This window comes from Xenia sp. Carnegie-2017, unplaced genomic scaffold, assembly GCF_021976095.1.
Source record: "Xenia sp. Carnegie-2017 unplaced genomic scaffold, XeniaSp_v1 HiC_scaffold_20, whole genome shotgun sequence".
Taxonomy (NCBI): domain Eukaryota; kingdom Metazoa; phylum Cnidaria; class Anthozoa; order Malacalcyonacea; family Xeniidae; genus Xenia; species Xenia sp. Carnegie-2017.
Window position 1 is genome coordinate 10,715,312 of NW_025813483.1, and position 17,985 is coordinate 10,733,296.

The 17,985-nt window shown below is 36.1% G+C and overlaps 1 protein-coding gene and 1 long non-coding RNA gene across 2 annotated transcripts in view; one reads left to right on the forward strand and one right to left on the reverse strand.

The window, feature by feature from the left end:
- Positions 1–4,210, reverse strand: part of LOC124443090 — a 13,130-nt gene extending 8,920 nt beyond the window's left edge. The window contains exon 1 of the long non-coding RNA XR_006947482.1: positions 4,170–4,210. This is a non-coding gene — a long non-coding RNA (uncharacterized LOC124443090). The remainder of the gene's footprint in view (positions 1–4,169) is intronic.
- LOC124443089 (bromodomain and WD repeat-containing protein 3-like) overlaps positions 1–17,930 on the forward strand; it is a 19,079-nt gene extending 1,149 nt beyond the window's left edge. Inside the window, exons 5-40 of the mRNA XM_046993620.1 lie at positions 188–338; positions 523–618; positions 1,014–1,099; positions 1,326–1,400; positions 1,862–2,002; positions 2,076–2,156; positions 2,232–2,260; positions 2,340–2,411; positions 2,505–2,575; positions 3,464–3,564; positions 3,634–3,674; positions 4,515–4,613; positions 5,102–5,159; positions 5,250–5,351; positions 5,597–5,729; positions 5,795–5,925; positions 6,583–6,660; positions 7,719–7,941; positions 8,097–8,307; positions 8,385–8,478; positions 8,864–9,084; positions 9,256–9,457; positions 10,178–10,297; positions 10,580–10,760; positions 10,827–10,878; positions 10,971–11,053; positions 11,138–11,249; positions 12,738–12,799; positions 12,997–13,297; positions 13,550–13,675; positions 14,108–14,180; positions 14,948–14,989; positions 15,516–15,611; positions 15,679–15,783; positions 16,235–16,387; positions 16,636–17,930. Of these exons, the coding sequence (XP_046849576.1) occupies positions 188–338; positions 523–618; positions 1,014–1,099; positions 1,326–1,400; positions 1,862–2,002; positions 2,076–2,156; positions 2,232–2,260; positions 2,340–2,411; positions 2,505–2,575; positions 3,464–3,564; positions 3,634–3,674; positions 4,515–4,613; positions 5,102–5,159; positions 5,250–5,351; positions 5,597–5,729; positions 5,795–5,925; positions 6,583–6,660; positions 7,719–7,941; positions 8,097–8,307; positions 8,385–8,478; positions 8,864–9,084; positions 9,256–9,457; positions 10,178–10,297; positions 10,580–10,760; positions 10,827–10,878; positions 10,971–11,053; positions 11,138–11,249; positions 12,738–12,799; positions 12,997–13,297; positions 13,550–13,675; positions 14,108–14,180; positions 14,948–14,989; positions 15,516–15,611; positions 15,679–15,783; positions 16,235–16,387; positions 16,636–17,541 (4,908 nt within the window). The 3' untranslated portion in view covers positions 17,542–17,930. The remainder of the gene's footprint in view (positions 1–187; positions 339–522; positions 619–1,013; positions 1,100–1,325; positions 1,401–1,861; positions 2,003–2,075; positions 2,157–2,231; positions 2,261–2,339; positions 2,412–2,504; positions 2,576–3,463; positions 3,565–3,633; positions 3,675–4,514; positions 4,614–5,101; positions 5,160–5,249; positions 5,352–5,596; positions 5,730–5,794; positions 5,926–6,582; positions 6,661–7,718; positions 7,942–8,096; positions 8,308–8,384; positions 8,479–8,863; positions 9,085–9,255; positions 9,458–10,177; positions 10,298–10,579; positions 10,761–10,826; positions 10,879–10,970; positions 11,054–11,137; positions 11,250–12,737; positions 12,800–12,996; positions 13,298–13,549; positions 13,676–14,107; positions 14,181–14,947; positions 14,990–15,515; positions 15,612–15,678; positions 15,784–16,234; positions 16,388–16,635) is intronic.
- The last annotated feature ends 55 nt before the right edge of the window (positions 17,931–17,985 follow it).

Consider the following 17,985-nt stretch of genomic DNA (forward strand, 5'->3'; position numbering starts at 1 on the left):
GACTCGTGAATCTAAGTATCACAGATGGTCTTTTTGAAAATTTGATGTGTGCCAAGTTTTCGTACGTCTGCTGTACTACATTTTCAATTAAGACATGCACGTGTATATTTTACTTCTGTAATGATGTCTATGGTTATCATAAGGGAAGACTATAAAGAGCTTACGAATTGTTGTGATAACTTTACAGGCTACTCGGAATTCACAGATTAATGGAGACTTCTTGCAGAGAATATGTGAACGACTAATACCCTTGCTGGAGAAAACCATCCCTCCAAGTGTAAAGGGTGTAGTCTCATTGCTTGGTAATGGCAGGCAGTCCTTACTTAGACCAGCAGAAGGTATTATTTAGCGTATTGATTTAGTGACATGACTTTGCCACCCAGCAGATGGTACTGAGCAGGGGAGGTAGAACATTTGCCCACAGGCTTTGTATGTGAGCAACCATTCTAAATTAGTTTTTAATGTTCAGGGTTTGGTTAAGAAGCCCATTACAATTGGAGTAAACATCTTTATTTTGAACAGATAAAGGTCGTCTTTTGTCTACAAATTATCTGGCAGTTTGTCGCCATGGAGCTCCCATTGTTCCTGGTTTTAAGACAAAGAATACATTCAACTTAAGTGAGTTAATTTACCACTATTTCTGCTTTAGTGTTTTTCAGAACATTAGCAGGAGTGAAAATCACTTGAAGATGCAGAATTGAAGAGGGAAAATTGATGAAAACATGAGATGGTTAAAATAATCATTTTTGCATCAATTCCTTGATCTCCCACATTTTAAAATAATTATTGTCTGATTTTATATTTTCAAATCATGGGTGCATCATTTTTCACATCAAATGTTACAATATAATAACATTTTCATGAACAATGATGGGGTGCCCATACTTGCACCCCCCTTTGCATGTGCGTTTCCAAAAGAAATGTATATTTTACAGCTGAATACACTCTTCCCCTTAGGCTTCATCTTATGGTAATGTTGATGAAGCTACTTTACTTCTTGTTTTCTCCACTAGCAAATGTTGTGAGTGCAAGACAGTTAAGTGGTACAGTGTACAAAAGAAATTTTTTCCAACATGGTTTCTACTCTAAACTATCTATGGTAAGATGGAAATTGCGATAACATCCACATCAAAAGATTATGATTATCATGAATTATAGTAGTAAAATGTAAGTTTTAGGAACACGTTAAAACAACGAACAATATTTTTGCAAGTGTTGTTGGAAACTCAAGTTTTGTTTACATCATGTAATATGGAATTACCTTCTGCTCTCACGTAGTTGTTTTTTCTATTGAATTCTGAGTGGGAATGTATATATTTTTTCAGCATCGAAGAATCCTTGGTCATTTATCAGCTGTTTATTGTGTACTGTTTGATCAAACGGGTCATTCCATTATTACAGTGAGTTGTTAGAGTTTAAATGAGGATGCTTTTTTGTTTAGAATTAGAATACTCATTTATATATTTTACATTATATATCATAGTATTGTTAAAAGTGCCTTTTAATAACTTAATTGTTCAATCATTGACACTTTTTTCTTTCAATGCCAGTTGAGTTGAAGTAAAAACTTACTGCGTCACTTAGTCTGCAAATAATATTAACATTGAAAAATCATTTTTCAAAAGAAAATTGCTGCTTGCATTTTATGATTTAGTTTAACATGTAACTAATGGAATAAACTAAACTCGGTAAATATTTAAACCTATCTTTCTTTTCTATAGATATTTTATTTCTTAGTAAACTTTGTAATTGTTTTTGAACAAAAGCACACCCTCGTGAAAATCAACCCCAGTTATCAAGGCCGGCTTGTCAAAATAAAGATTTTCATTCATTCGTTCATTCATTCATTCCCCGTTTTCAGGCTGCAGATGATAACTTGGTAAAAATTTGGTCAAGCTTGGATGGCAGGCTTTTGGCCACTTTACGAGGACATAGTGCCGAGATCTCAGATATTGCTGTCAATTTTGAGAACACGCTTCTCGCTGCTGGGAGCTGTGACAAAGTACATATATCTGCAATTATGAATAGCTTGCATTGTTGACCATTGATAGCACACACATTTATTGTTGACCTAGACAATTCGTGTATGGAACATCCAGACATCGGCACCTGTTGGGGTTCTACAGGGACATACTGGGTCTATCACATCACTTCAGGTAAGGCAAGATTTTTGAGTTTGTACCATTTTGTACTCATGTGTTTATTGTGGGTTTTGTTTGTTTTTTTTACAGTTTTGCCCTGGCTGTTTTGGTGATTTTAGGTAACCGTTTTAATTTTGTAATATTTTTAATCACCTATGCATCCCTCTTCAAATTTTTGAACATCGTTGCAATTTACAGATATCTTATGTCAACTGGTGGTGATGCTGTTGTAATATTTTGGAAATATGACCTGTCGACCAAAAAGTTTGAGTAAGAAATTGATTTTTAATAATAATTAATTAGTAGTATAAATTAATTGTATTACTAAATTGTAATGAACTTATGAAATAATTTACATTTTAGTGAGGCACCAGTAAAGTTTCAAGAGAAATCCAGACCTGGAGCTCAGATAGTTTGTTCATCTTTTAGTCCAGGTATGAAGTAATGACAAAAACTTTGTGCAACATGAAGTGTAATAAGAGAGAATGCAGCAATTTGATTGGTTGATATTCAACTTTTTTTTGCCTAACTCATTTAGTATTTGTCAAGTTTTCTCCTAATTGTTTAATGCAGTTATTTTGTTGTGCTATCTATATATTTCAGTGTTCATTCCCTGGAAAAACAATAGACTTTTGTAAATAGCTCAACTAAACATGCAAGCTAGCTTGTAGAGGAAAGTTTCTAGGATAGCAACGCCCGTTTTCTAGTGAATTTTTGATGCAGAAATTTGTGTTCCCACTCTAATCTATCATGGAGAGCATTGGACACAAGTTACTTGTTGTTAATATTCACGATGTAAACAATGTCGGTTTTGATTGGTCAACTCCCTGCACCCTGCAAATATTTCTCGATTATTTGTAATTCTGACGTCATATTTACAAATAATTCTGGATGTCTGAATTATGACGTCTTGTCTACAAATAATGGTTTCTACAATTATTGACGCCATTAAAAGCCGGTTTTTAAAGAAAGTCAATAGCGATGTTTGCCAGAGTTTTTAAAAACGATAGGCAAAAGATTTTAAAGAAAAAGGATGTGGAAAACACTAAAAAAGCGGCAAAGCTGGCTTTGAACTTATTTACAACTTATTTAAAACAGAAGAACTTGAATTGACCGTCTGATAATGACAATTTAGCGAAGGTTTTAAAAATGTTTTACTCTGATATGTTTTAGTACTATTTCAGTTAGTTGAAGTGAATAATAAAACAATTTTTGGATGATGTTGAGCATGATACCAAGAATTATTCAGAGTTTCAGACCTTGGCCAATGTTACCTTCCGAAGCGAATTAATCCAATAATTTGCTTAATACTCTTTATTTAGGCGGTGTTTTTCTTGTTACTGGCAACACGGATCACGGAATTCGGATTTACCAACTTTTTCCAGGTCCTCCCGAGCGAATTAGCGAGCTGTCAGCACATCTAGTAAGCTTCGTTTTTCGATTGTTTTAAAAGTACGAACATATTTTGTATTGTAATGTTGTCTCTCCCCAGGATCACGTCGACAGCATACAGTTTAGTCATACAAGTGAAAGGTTCGTACGCAGGACGTTTTGTTTTGTTGAAGTTTTCACCTTGTATTTCCGTATATTGAGGACCGTTTCAAACGTCGAACTTTTCGTGCGCCAAATTTATTTTGTACAAAAAAAATGAGATGAAAGTCGTTGTTGTTTGTTTTAATGTTGTTCATTTATTTTTATGTTTTGGTTAATGAAAAACGAAAGATTCAGTGGGCTTTAAGAACGATAAAACATCTCTATATTTCGACAAAATTAAACATGCTGGAGTGGGCTTCTCACTCGTGGCAAGCATGTTGGCTCCATTATCCCTACATTAACCACTAGGCTATACAACCATCCAGACATTTCTAGCAAATGTGATTTTATAAATGATGATCGTCCAGGTTAATAAAGTCCGGAGAAGGACTGTTTTTGTTGTTGTTGACTGGTTAACCAGATAACAAATACGGTTAACCTGACGTTTACTCCTCATTTGACTCTGAAGATGACTACCGCTAAGGTTGTCGAAACGTCAGTCAACAACAACAAAAACAGTCCTTCTCAGGACTTTATTAACCTGGACGATCATCATTTACGAACATATAACGATACTCCCGGGTTCAAACCATTTACTTTAAATGTGATTTTATAAAATAGTCAAAATAGCAATTATATGTTGACGTACGACTCCCGTACGAATAACCACTTTGTTGTTTTAAATGCATTCAGATATTAAAAGTTAGACGGTAAAAGCGAGCTAAAGGCGGAGTTTTTATGATCACCGCATCATGTTTCGATAAAGGGAAGATGACGAAATTCCCTTTTTTGTGGTTTCTACTTCAGTAGGAATTTACCCATCGTGATGTTTGTATTTAGATTTCTAAGCGGTTCAAAGGACGGGACGGCTAGAATATGGTACTATCAGCGATCGGAATGGAAAAGCATTGTTTTAAATAATCAGCAAGTTCTAGAAAAGTAAGTCATTGCTATACAGTAAACTGTTTTTTTTTGAAAAACCGTAAGCTATGAATTGGTTCTAGATCTCGTGGTTTTTGCATGTAATTCTTTGTAAAATTCTTCCATTGCTGTTCTACGTATGTCAACGACATGCTATGGTCCTGCGTAAATAGAATGGTGCACAGGGTGCTCTAATAACTGCTGTGTCAGCTGATTATGTCCAGCGAAAGTTTTTTTTGTGGCCTATCATTTTGTCACGTGGACGAAACATATCCAAGCGAAAATAGTTTTGTCGTTCATCTGAACTGCAACTTTACTACAGCTATTTTGGACATGGATTTTGTCATATTTTAACATTCTATAGATTCTTGTTATCCTCCTTGTACTACCCTAATATTCTTTGTTTTCGATGTAATATATCACAAAATATTTGCCAGATGAACCATATTCGGCCTATTTATCCTTGCCAACAGACCAATGTTACCCTAGCTTCTTGTATTTCACAGTTCATCATCTACTCGTGAGGAAGACTTGAATAAATTTGGAAAAATTCGCGTTACAATGGTGATGCTCTTTTTCAGTAGTACTGCCTTTGAAGAATTTTATCGTAAATCTTTGACGATACATTACGTAATGTTTTTGTTTGTTTGCTAGGTTGGTTGGGATTTATCAGACCAGTTTGTTGTAACAGCTGTCAACGACCATACCTTAAAAGTTTGGGAGTCAAAGGCTGGGAAGCTCATATATTCTTTAAAGGTTCCGTCATACGTACAACTAATACTGCGATAATTTTGATTTTAAACGTCGAAATGATGGGTGCTTGTTGTAAATATTAAGTTTGTGTAGAAGTACACAGTTTATATGGCTTTATTTAAAGAACATACGTGGAGCTTAAGCAAGCACATTTTTTGTAATTCTTTGTCATTGTTCTCTTTTCCAGTTGTTTTTTGCCCTTGAATGTTTGCTTTTAATTAATGTCTTCACTTGTTCTATCCTTCTAGGGTCATCAGGACGAAATCTTTATCATCGAAGCTCATCCGACAAATCCTGAACTTCTCCTCACCGCTGGACACGATGGGTACATTATATTGTGGAATCTAACCCGAGGAAAAATCGTTAAAAGTTTTATAACTCGGTCAGAGATAATCAATGAAAGTTTTCAACATTCGTGGAAATTATTAACGAATTGAAATCGTTTTAGTTGGAAGGCCAAGGTCATGGAGCGGTGTTTGACTGCAAGTTCTCGCCTGATGGTCAGCGGTTTGCCACCACCGACAGTCATGGTCATTTAGCAATCTATGGCTTTGGCTCCAACGAGCCTTATCAAAAAGTAAGTGATTATTTCAGCAAGTTGTTAGTTAAAAGGAAACATGCATAAAGAAAAAGAAAATTTCTTATAAAACTGCCGCAGTTGTATTACTGTCTTTGTGGAACTTGCATACAATGAATCATACACCAGTGTCCTGTATGTTTGTAGATATAGATTGTCCAGGATAGTAAAGTCCGGAGAAGGACTGTTTGTGTTAATTTAGACTGACGTTTCGACAATGTTAGCGGTAGTTAGCTGTATTCATCTTCAGAGTTAAGACGGAAACGTCACGTTGACCATATTGGTCTGGTTCATACATCATCTCGTATTGTATGTAGATGTAATGCGTGTGTCTGTCGTGTCGTGTGTAGTTATCGTTGGTTGGTTTAAAGTAGTAAGTTTATTTGTTCGTTTTGTGAGGTTGTATATAAGGCTTAACCGATATTTGCTTCTCATCGGAAGATGACTACTACCAAGTGCCGAAGGTTGTTGAAACGTCAGTCCTTTGCAGCGCACCTGCAATCGTTCTCAGCATTGCACTCTCAGCATTACATCAAACATGTAACAATACTCCAGGGCTCAAACCAGTGTTCAAACAACTCACTTTGATGACGTGTATATATTTCATTGTGATAGCAAGTCATCTTCTGTTCACTATATTTCAGTTCATTTCTTTAGGTTCCCGACGAACAATTCTTTCATTCAGATTACCGTCCAGTTATGAGAGATATAAATAATCATGTGTTGGATGAACAGGTTTAGAAATATCACGAATTTTTGATAGACATAAACTTGTAAATATCATAAGCCCAATTCACACGACATGAACTAAGCTGGGTTGAACCCAGATTAATTTTTTGGGATGGGTTGAGTTAAATCCGGGCTAAACCAGGGTTAGTTATGTTTACACGGAAAAATGAACCTGGTTTAATGTGAGCCTGGGTTGAATGCAGGCTATTTTATCCCATTTGAATTTGGCTATAGCTAGCTACTATACCTGTTGATTTTTATGTAAGTGCTTTATGCCTTTTGTTTCCCCCTTCCAGGTAATGCAGAAATGAGTAGTAATCACACCCCCCCCCTTGGGGAAATATTAAAAATGTTAGTCAGAAAAGGCTAACAAAAAGTTACCCGGGACGGTTTGCTTTAGTTTTCTGCATTGGCTCTGGTTACGAACAATTCACGCAAAGCACAAAATCGCTGAAGATAACATTCCGTGTATTAGTCATAGGCAGTGTATGGCCATAAATGCGAAAATTTTTCGAGAGTTAGTCTGATGAGCTCAGATTGTCCCACCTGCGTTATATTGTTGCAACATTCCGAGCAGGGGGAGTGTTTCGGCTCATTCAATCAGATCTGGTAAAAAAATGCATGTATGGTCCACTGATCTGAAAATAAACTGGATAACGCGTTCCGCTATTTCTGTCAGAGCTGCCATATTGGAAGGTCCTATTTGATATGAAAAAGTAATGAAAATATTAATCATAATCATATTTCCACTAAATCTCCTATGTTTATACATTGATTTAAGTTCTAAAAATAAGAGAAATACGTCGTTATTAAAGCTCTGCCGTATATTAAAGTTGGGTTTCACTTCTCGAATGGGACTTTGTAATCCGGTGATAACAGTGTAATCACCCGAATACTTTGACTTCAACTTTTGATTGTGTGTTGTATTTCAATGCGCTATCCAGTTTATTATACATATCTATGGTATGGTCCCACTGGTGACAGGTTTTACAATCATGATATATCAAGTCTCTGTGTATTTTAACTGAATGCAGGCTTACGTAAACTTGGTGGGATATTTTTAGACACAGACAGCCCCTCATCTAATGCCGCCGCCCTTTCTTGTTGACGTGGACGGTAACCCTCATCCTGTTTACTATCAACGTTTAATACCCGGTCATGGCGGTAATATCAGACCACGTCGTCACGCTGCGCTCAGTCCCCCGCCCGATCCCTCGTCACCGATGCCACCGTTGCTTGCACAGATCGAACAGTATGAACGTGGGCTCATTTTCCCCGAGCCTGAAGGTGTGTTGAGTATTGACATGTGTATGTGTCCAGGAGGCAGGAACATGCATGTGTATATCTCAAAGGATAGACTTGTGTAATATCTCAGGATTGATTGTGTTGGTTGGGTATCATTGGAAGGTTTGATTTGTAACATTTGTTATTCAACATTGCAGGTCTACAGTCTCCTCCACCCGGTCAGAATGCTCCTTCCCTTGCCAGTCCGGGGGTGGGCAGTCGTAATAGAGGTCTACTGCAAGACGGTGATATTGAAGGAGTTCGTCAATTGAATGTTAATATTCCAATCATACAAGATGTAGCAGAAGCTGACATAAACGCTTGGAGAAATAGAACCATCGTCCCGAAAATAAAAGATTCAGATAAAAAGTACCTTGTGAACTTTAGTGGTTTGAAAAGAGCATGAAGTGTTGTTGTTTGTTTACCTGTAAACGTGTTCCCATTAGATTTGATGAAGAGAGGAGAGTGCTTTTGGGCCGGCAAGAATTGTTGCGGTATTTAAAAGAAAAGAAGAAAAGACCATTACCTTCAACATCCAGGGTTTGTTTGTCTTTATCTTTATGTATAAATAGGGTGATATGTGGAACGTAGTATATACTATGTAGTAAACAGCAATGGCGTATCATTCAACATCCAGGGTTTGTTTGTCTTTATCTTAATGTATAAATAGGGGGTATGTGGAACATCGTAGTATAAAATATGTAGTAAACAGCAGTGGCGTATCATGCGTGCAAGTTTTGGTTCTGCTATTATTGTTCATTTCTTTAGCAATCGTTTGTTTTGTCAGTAGCAGAACAAAGTGAGCGGCTCGCTTTGCCAGTGCTATATACAGTAGGATTTAGTGGATCCTTGTGTATGAAACATGATAGGGTATGATTGAACGTAGAACAGTATTGTTTACATCCCAAATCTCTGTTAAATATAGCCTGTCAGTCAAGTAGATAAGAAAGCTGAAAGATTTTTGCGAAGTCGCGCTCGTCCAAGGAACAGGCGTGATCGACCACGTGTCGTGGACACGCAACCTGTCTACAACACGCGTGCCACTGTAAACACGGCCAGCGACGTTGATGAGTCTGGGGACGATGATGTGCTGATGACACCCAGTGCCAGCGAGGACGATGACGTTCCATGGCACAGCAGTAGCAGGTACGAGACTGTTGTTTATGTTAATGGACATTCAAAGATAATCTTATTGAATCGTAGTCTTGACTCGTCTGAAACTCGTTTTACAAACGTTTGCGTGGTTTCTTCTGTGAATGTAATAAAGAATTTTTTCGTTTTTTGTTTTGGATGAATAGATTTTTATTCATATTTTAGTGAAACGAGTGAATATTCCGATTGGACCGAGGAAGTCGGCATGAATACGAGACAGCAGTCAGAAAGCCAGCGGCCATGTCGAAGGGTACGTCGTGTTATTAGTTCTAGCGATGACGAAGCGGCGGAAACATCAACACCACAGGCAAAACCAGTGAAGAAGGAGACGGAGCAACGGAAGAAAGTTATAAGGAAAAAGAAAAAGGTTCCAATTCTATCTCACAAATTATGTAGTAATATTGTAGTTTTGAATCGAAATGAAATTGAAAATTCTTGAATGAAAAGCCATGCTTACGAATATCATTGAGATGGTTACCTATAGAATTATCACTGGTTGATTCAATCATGAGGAAGAGACTACAAAATCAAATATCTTATTTTCACATGTGTGATGTACGTTGTATGCAAGTTGAAACGAAATGTAATTGAATTGTGCAACACGTTGACAATATTCTCACGTTTCAAAGTGAATTGCTTAAACCTTGAGTACTGTTCCATGTTTGTACAAGTTGATTTTCCAGGTTAGTGCAGTCTTGAGGAGGATTATTGGTGTTGGCATTGAGTGACGTTTTGACATCCTTAGTGGTAGTCATCTTTGCAGTCAACACTAACACCGATAGTCCTTCCCAAGACTGGAGTAACCTGGACGATGTCAAATCGGCAAACAAGTAATATTGAGTTCATTGAAATTTTTTTCAAAGATGTGAGACATCTCTTTTTTGTATTACGCTTTTTTTAACTGATTTATGTCCTCTACAGCCATCGTACAACACAAGGCAATTTCACAAGCCAATTTATATTGCTCTGGACTAGGTCTCTTTCGCAGGGGGATGAAAAATTATTTAAAAATGAAATGTCTATGTACAGTGTTATTTCTATATGCAGCTTTAATGACGCTGGTGTGTATTGTCTTATTTATTCCAAGGTGCCAAGGAAACCGAGAATGGACGAGATTGAGGATTGGTTGGACTACTATAGGCCATCGGAATGGATGTCTGGCACTAAACTACGACGGTTTCCTTATGTACCTCAAATAGGGGACGAGGTAAGACGAATAACATACGTTTTATAAAACTCATATATTGAGTATTCTGTGGAAAAGTGTTGGCATGGAAAATGGAAGTAGACGCACATATATATATATATATATATATATATATAACGTAAATATATTGCATGCTTAGATATAATGCATTGATGTGATTTTAAGTATTTATAATTGATTGCATTAAAATGTAGCAATTGTTTTACTTACATTCGCACATCGATTGCAGTGATATGTTATGTAGAACACAAGGAAAAGTTTTTTTCATTTTTCTTTTTCAAGGTGTACTATTTCAAGCAAGGTCACGAAATGTACGTAAAAGAGGTGATGAACCTGGAGTTGTACGAGATAAATCCTAAAAAACAATGTTTCTCGAAACTCGACTTGAAAGCGGAAGAGCTTTGTAAAGTCGTAAGTCTTCACTACGTTATAGGACCGCCAACGCTGGTGTCGTTAAAACTTTGTGAGTATTATGTATTTATATGGTAATCGAACTGCGCATGACGTGTTTTTGTTTTGTGCTGACTAGCAATTCTGAACGCGGAAACCGGAGCTAATACCGGAGGATCGTTTACTGTAAAGTAGGTACATTATGGTACAAGTTTGGACTTATGAATACACAAATATATAGTGTGAGGTTAATACTTTCTCCTTTGTTTTATTCAAAACAAAGATATCATGATATGCAGAATGTAGTGGATTTTTTTGTTCTCAAACAAGTCTACGAACAATCATTGCAGCGTGAATGGCAGCCTGGTGAGCATTTTCATATATTTCCTAGTTGTTTATTCATTAAGATAGAAATAAAGAAGATTCTCGTGTTCATTTTATGGCATAAAGGTGACCGATTCCGTAGCGTGATAGATGATTGCTGGTGGTCGGGTGTTGTGACTGAAATCAGTCCTTATGAGAACGAAACACCTGAAAGTCATTTCCAGTGTTATGTCGTCAGGTGTGCTTGTTAAATATTCTTTATCATGTTTAGAAAGTAATGGAAGTAATGTTTATTGTGTCATCATAATGATGTTAATTATGTCATCGTTATATTTATGTCATCGTTATATTTATGTCATCGTTATATTTATGTCATCGTTATACTTATGTCATCGTTATAATTATTTCATCGTTATATTTATGTCATCGTTATATTTATGTCATCGTTATATTTATTTCATCGTTATATTTATGTCATCGTTATATTTATGTCATCGTTATATTTGTCATCGTTATATTTATGTCGTTATATTTATTTCATCGTTATATTTATTTCATCGTTATATTTATGTCATCGTTATATTTATGTCATCGTTATATTTATGTCATCGTTATATTTATGTCATCGTTATATTTATGTCATCGTTATATTTATTTCATCGTTATATTTATGTCATCGTTATATTTATTTCATCGTTATATTTATGTCATCGTTATATTTATGTCATCGTTATATTTATGTCATCGTTATATTTATGTCATCGTTATATTTATGTCATCGTTATATTTATTTCATCGTTATATTTATGTCATCGTTATATTTATGTCATCGTTATATTTATTCATCGTTATATTTATCATCGTTATATTTATGTCATCGTTATATTTATGTCATCGTTATATTTATGTCATCGTTATATTTATGTCATCGTTATATTTATGTCATCGTTATATTTATGTCATCGTTATATTTATGTCATCGTTATATTTATGTCATCGTTATATTTATGTCATCGTTATATTTATGTCATCGTTATATTTATGTCATCGTTATATTTATGTCATCGTTATATTTATGTCATCGTTATATTTATGTCATCGTTATATTGTTTAGTATGTCATCGTTATATTTATGTCATCGTTATATTTATGTCATCGTTATATTTATGTCATCGTTATATTTATGTCATCGTTATATTTATGTCATCGTTATATTGTTTAGTATGTCATCGTTATATTTATGTCATCGTTATATTTATTTTATATATCGTTATATTTATGTCATCGTTATATTTATGTCATCGTTATATTTATGTCATCGTTATATTTATGTCATCGTTATATTTATGTCATCGTTATATTTATGTCATCGTTATATTTATGTCATCGTTATATTCATGTCATCGTTATATTCATGTCATCGTTATATTTATGTCATCGTTATATTTGTCATCGTTATATTTATGTCATCGTTTTATTTATGTCATCGTTATATTGTTTAGTATGTCATCGTTATATTTATGTCATCGTTATATTTATGTCATCGTTATATTTATGTCATCGTTATATTTATGTCATCGTTATATTCATGTCATCGTTATATTTATGTCATCGTTATATTTATGTCATCGTTATATTTATGTCATCGTTATATTCATGTCATCGTTATAATGTTTAGTATGTCATTGTTGTATACATTCGATGACAACTAATTAATTTGTTACAGTTGGGATACTGGTGAAGTGGAGCGAATGAGTCCTTGGGATCTAGAACCTATCTCCGATACAGGTTTGAATTTATTGTGGTAATTTGAAGACTTGTTTGCCGGCTAAATATCACTTTTTTGCTCTGTAATATCTGCGTATGAAAACAAAAAAAAACGCAGACAACTGTCTTATTATCATAAATGACATTGCTATGGTAATGTTTTTTTTTCATTATGTGTTTAATAATTTGGAATAAAACTCTTTTAATTTCGTTTTTAGGTTCTTCGGGTGATGCTGGCATTAACACGTCCGATGTCGATTCGAACAACATCCCTGTCACGGATGAGGAATATAATGCCTTAGTGAAATACATCCCTCAGGAGAACGAATGGCCAGACGAGGAATATGATGTAGCTGTGACTAGACTAACACGCGGGTTGAGTCAGGTCGCTGAACTCTCGTTTGCAGGCCCGTTTGCATTCCCTGTAGACGTACGAGCCTATCCAGACTACTGGAGTGTTGTAGCATATCCCATTGATCTGAAGGCGATTATTGATAGACTTGGCAATGACTATTATAGGTAATATAAAGTAACATTTTTTTTGTATATGTTCATAGCCTTGCCGAAAAAGGTTTAATGATAAGGCACAATACGCTTGTTGCATTATTTTACTGTTTGCCATCGAGTTGATTTTTTTGGAAGGTTTTGTCCAATAGAATTTTGCAAAGATTGTTATCTCATTGTATGTTGTATGTTCACTACATCTTTTTTGAAGGATCTTCATGGATGAAAATATGTTCTTGTTTCATACAGTTTCCTTTGTGTGTTTAGACGTAAGGCAGCGTTACTCTGGGATGTGTGTCAAACAAGTCGTAATGCTAAGATATACAATGAAGAAGACAGCGAAATCGTGCAAGATGCTGAAAAACTTGTTACTATTCTTACAACATTCATCAGGTAAGAGTCTACTTAGTGACAACGGTTCACTTAAGATTACACTGAGATAGTATAATGTCTTCACTCCTGGTGTTTTGATTTAAAGTATCTCCCGCCTCCCTCCTCTGAGGAATGGAATGAGAAAATAAACTTATGTTGTGGTCGTCCATGTTAAACTCTCCTAAGGTTGAAAATGTCCTACATTTTTGAAAGTGTCTTACATGAAAGGCTGAGCACAATTTCGCTCAATTGTTATATTCTTTACTTTAAATCCATCTCTGCAAGGTCAGAGATATTGGAGTGCTCCGTGATCGCAGCGCATCGAGTAGCCGTATAATGAATGCAGACACAACTTCCCTCATTTAAAGATAAATAATGAACTTTACTCAGAAGAGAAAAATGAAAAAGAAGTCTTATCATGTTTAAGTTATTCTTATCTATTACCTCATTTAGGGATGTGTCGTGTGTAGATCCATTGACGCTTTGTGAAGATGTAAGCATGGAAAGTGGCGATGTCGATGTTGAGGTAAAATGTAGAAATAAAAATAATCGAAAAGTGACATTAATTGACCAGAATAATATCCTTTATAGTTTATCTTTCAATATCATCTATTGTTTGTCATTCAATATCCCCTATAGTATATCGTAGTATATCCTTCAATATCCAGTATTGTTTGTCACTCAATATCCACTATAGTATATCGTTCGATATTCTGTATTGTTTGTCATTCAATAACACCTATAATAATTTGTCATACAATATATCCTAAAGTTTATCTTTCCATATCCTCTGTAGTTTTACTATTCGTCATCCCTATAGTCAGATTTTCTTTGACATTCTAAGTAAAGTTGAAGCAAGATGAAATGAGTTGTTGTTGTAAGAGTTACTGTCTCTTACAACCTTTGTGATTCTTGCAAGATTAAACCGTGTAGATATATAAAACGTGGGTTGAGCTTTCTGAGGAGCAAGCTGGCGGACGCGTACCAGTGAGCACCGATCACTTGCAAGGGTTTGTGTTTTCGGCCCATGTCCCCATCCTGCCCCTCTTTGAGGTCACCCCGCATTTTTGTCCGCGCCCAATTGCATCAGCAGGAGGCTGTCACGGCAATTTGTACGTGGCTAGCTATAGTTGATGATGACATTGCGTTGAGAAGAAACGTCTCATTATGTTTTATGTAACTTATAAAAGAATGAGCAACAAATATGGAATTGCGTCTTGTAGTTATTAATCACAGGCCATCATCTCTGACATTAAGTTTAAGTGTTGGTAAATATTTTTTCACATTTTCTAGCGCGCTGACGAATCTGAAAGGGAAGGACAAGTTACTCCAGAGGTATAAACACATCATTAGGAACATGAACTTTAATGTTGCAGCAAGTGACATGTTGCCAGAAATATTGGTTTGTACTAAAACACGAGCATCTTGGTGTTTATTTTTCAATGTCCCATGTAGCTTGTTGGTCAATATCCTCTATCGTTTATTTAAGAAATAAAAGATGTTTACTCTGTTTGCATAAGCGTGTGGAAATATAAGAGACATAAGAAAGAACTCAAGAGAAGATCAGTGCTAACATCGAGAGTTGTCACAAACGTCTCCGGGCTTTGTTTAAGCCAGTGCAAACAGGAAAAACATATATTATTTCATTTATAAAATAACAAAAATACGAAACAGACTAATCTCAAAAAGACGTTTCAATTTTTCCTGTAAAATGTATTATGGTTGCTTTGCAAATTTCCTTTGATTGATTGACTAGTATAGCTCGGATAGTTTTGACAAAACTTTTTACGAGGGAGTTGACAATTATGTTCAAATGGTGCTTGTTATTGAAGAAACATAATGTGATTATCATTTCTCTTAGGGGGGTGCGGGTGGTGGTATAAAGAGAAAGAATCCCACTCAATCTCCGGCTGGTCCAGTCAGAAAAAGGACGCGAAGATCAGAAGCTGAACAAGCGGTAAAGAAGCCCGAATGAAGGAGGAATTGCTCATGGAATGTTACAGTTTAATTTTGTCGCTTTGTAGGATGAGTATTCATTGAAAGAGGATATTCTTTCCTTGTTTAACATGCTGACAACCCGTAGCGACGCAGAACCATTCAGAGAAGCTGTGGATCTTGTTGAGTTTCCGGTAAGAATTATAGGAAATTTATTTTGAACAATAGCGTAAGTTTGCAAAAGAGCATTGCTTGTGCTACCAACCGTTGTGGAATTAATTTATTTGAAGAATATGATATGATTTGTTTCGAATCGGGACGCGAACTCGTGCTTGTTAATCATTCGAAATGGAATTCGTTAGTCGATGGCAACGTGTGAAGTGTGTCTTTCTAATTGTGGTGCAAACCTTCTCCATTGATTTATGGTTTCCTTGCCTTTGTTACTTGGCTGTTATCAGTAATAAATGATTTATTTTTACTGTGTTTGAAAATAATAGTAGATATGTTCTTAATGTTTTTTATGGTCTTGAATTGTTTAGGACAATTGTTGGAAATGTGAAACATACGTTGGCTTCATATAAGCTAACAAGAAGTCTAACTTTGTGTCAATATGTTGGTGATGATGTTTTGTTTTCTGTCTTCTAGGATTATACAGACTACGTAGACGAGCCCATGGCGTTCTCTACCATAAATTCACGTATCGAGAATGATTATTATCATGATGCAGAGCAGTTTATTCACGATGTTAGGCTGGTTTTTTCAAACTCAAGAAAGTACAACACGAACAAGAAATCTAGGGTAAGCAATGCCAAAGTGATGAAACATTAAACCCTTAATTTTCAACTATTTACGTCGGCGCAGCCTGAGCATAGCCTGCACGCATGAAGCACTTTGATAACAGATAAAGTCTTGGTTATTCGTGAATCGTGGTACTTAGGTGGTTCTTTTGCAATGTGAAATAGAGTGTAACTTTATATTCCGTACTTCGTTTCCCTTGTATCACTTGACGCCTTTTGCAATTAATTTTATGGTACATATTTTGTCAGATTTACTCAATGACGTTGCGACTTTCGGCGTTATTTGAAAACAAAGTCGATGATCTTTTAATGAACTTTTATCGTGATCGAAGTAGCAGCGGTCGTCGGACGCGCCAGCGATCAAGGCGAGCAGTGGAAGACACCCCTGGTACTAGTGGTATATCTCAGGAAACTCGTGTTACTCGGTATAGCGCCAACCCACGTGCCTCCACACGCGCCTCCACGTCAAGGCAACGTGAATGTGTAGATGGACGGGGAACTAGTAAGGAACGATTAAAGATAAAGATTTCGTTGACAACCGGGTCTGTGAGTACTTCATCGGGACACGGTGCTGAAGTGGACAATAGGGATCTAGAAGGGACGTCCAGTCAGGTTCTTTGTGATGGTGCCAATGATTCAGTTGGTCAGAGGACACGGACTCGAAGCTCGACTAGAGGGTTATTTCGAGATTCTGTAAGCAGTACCAGCTCAGTTGCTACAGAAGCGCCAGTGTTTAAAAATGAAAATGGACCGTCAAGATATTCCACTCGACTGCGGGTACCACCCACGCGGCTCAACCTGAATGGAGCGTCCGTCGACGACCATAGTGAAGATGATAACGAGGAAAGTAGTGAGGAAGAAGAAGAGAGCGAGTCTAGCGAGGAGGAGGAATCAGATGTTTCTTCAGACCATCATCATAGAAGTAACCGTTCAGGAAAAATGCCAACGAACGCGAAGAAAACGGCTAAAAACTCAAATAGGAAAGGAAAGCAAGTTGCGAAGTCTAGACGAACGTTAAGAACCCGCACCGTCCCGTTGCGTTACGATGACAGTTGTTCGGAAAGTGAGGGTGAATCGCAAAACCAGCAATTGGACGTTTCTAGTCGCGGTCGTGTGCGAAAGAAGGCGTTTAAAATGGTGGACTATGTTAACTAAAGGTGGTACTATCGCTGAGGAACGTTTAACTTCAACTTAGACCACCCATGAAAAACAAATCTTTGAAAAGGAGATATTTCAGAAAGTATCAAATCAAGTCATACGTTTTGTGGCAAGTTGAAGTTGAAAGTTGTTCAGTTTAACGAGATGTATCCAACACGTTTCTTTTGCGCCTTCCACGACACGTTCTCTCTGTTCAGGTTGTGTGAAACTCAGATTTTAGGAAATTGGTGAAAATTTATCGGCAGGAAAAAAGTTGCATGCTGAATGTATGTAAGATATAATGTAAACATGAGACTCAAATTTATACTTAATTTATTTCCCATACATAATTATTTATATTATAGCTTCATTTTTCCATCATTTTTGAATAAAATATTTTTTATCAATTCCTCTTCATTTCTAGAAATTGCTTAAGAGTGAAAACTTTTTTTTTTAAGTTGG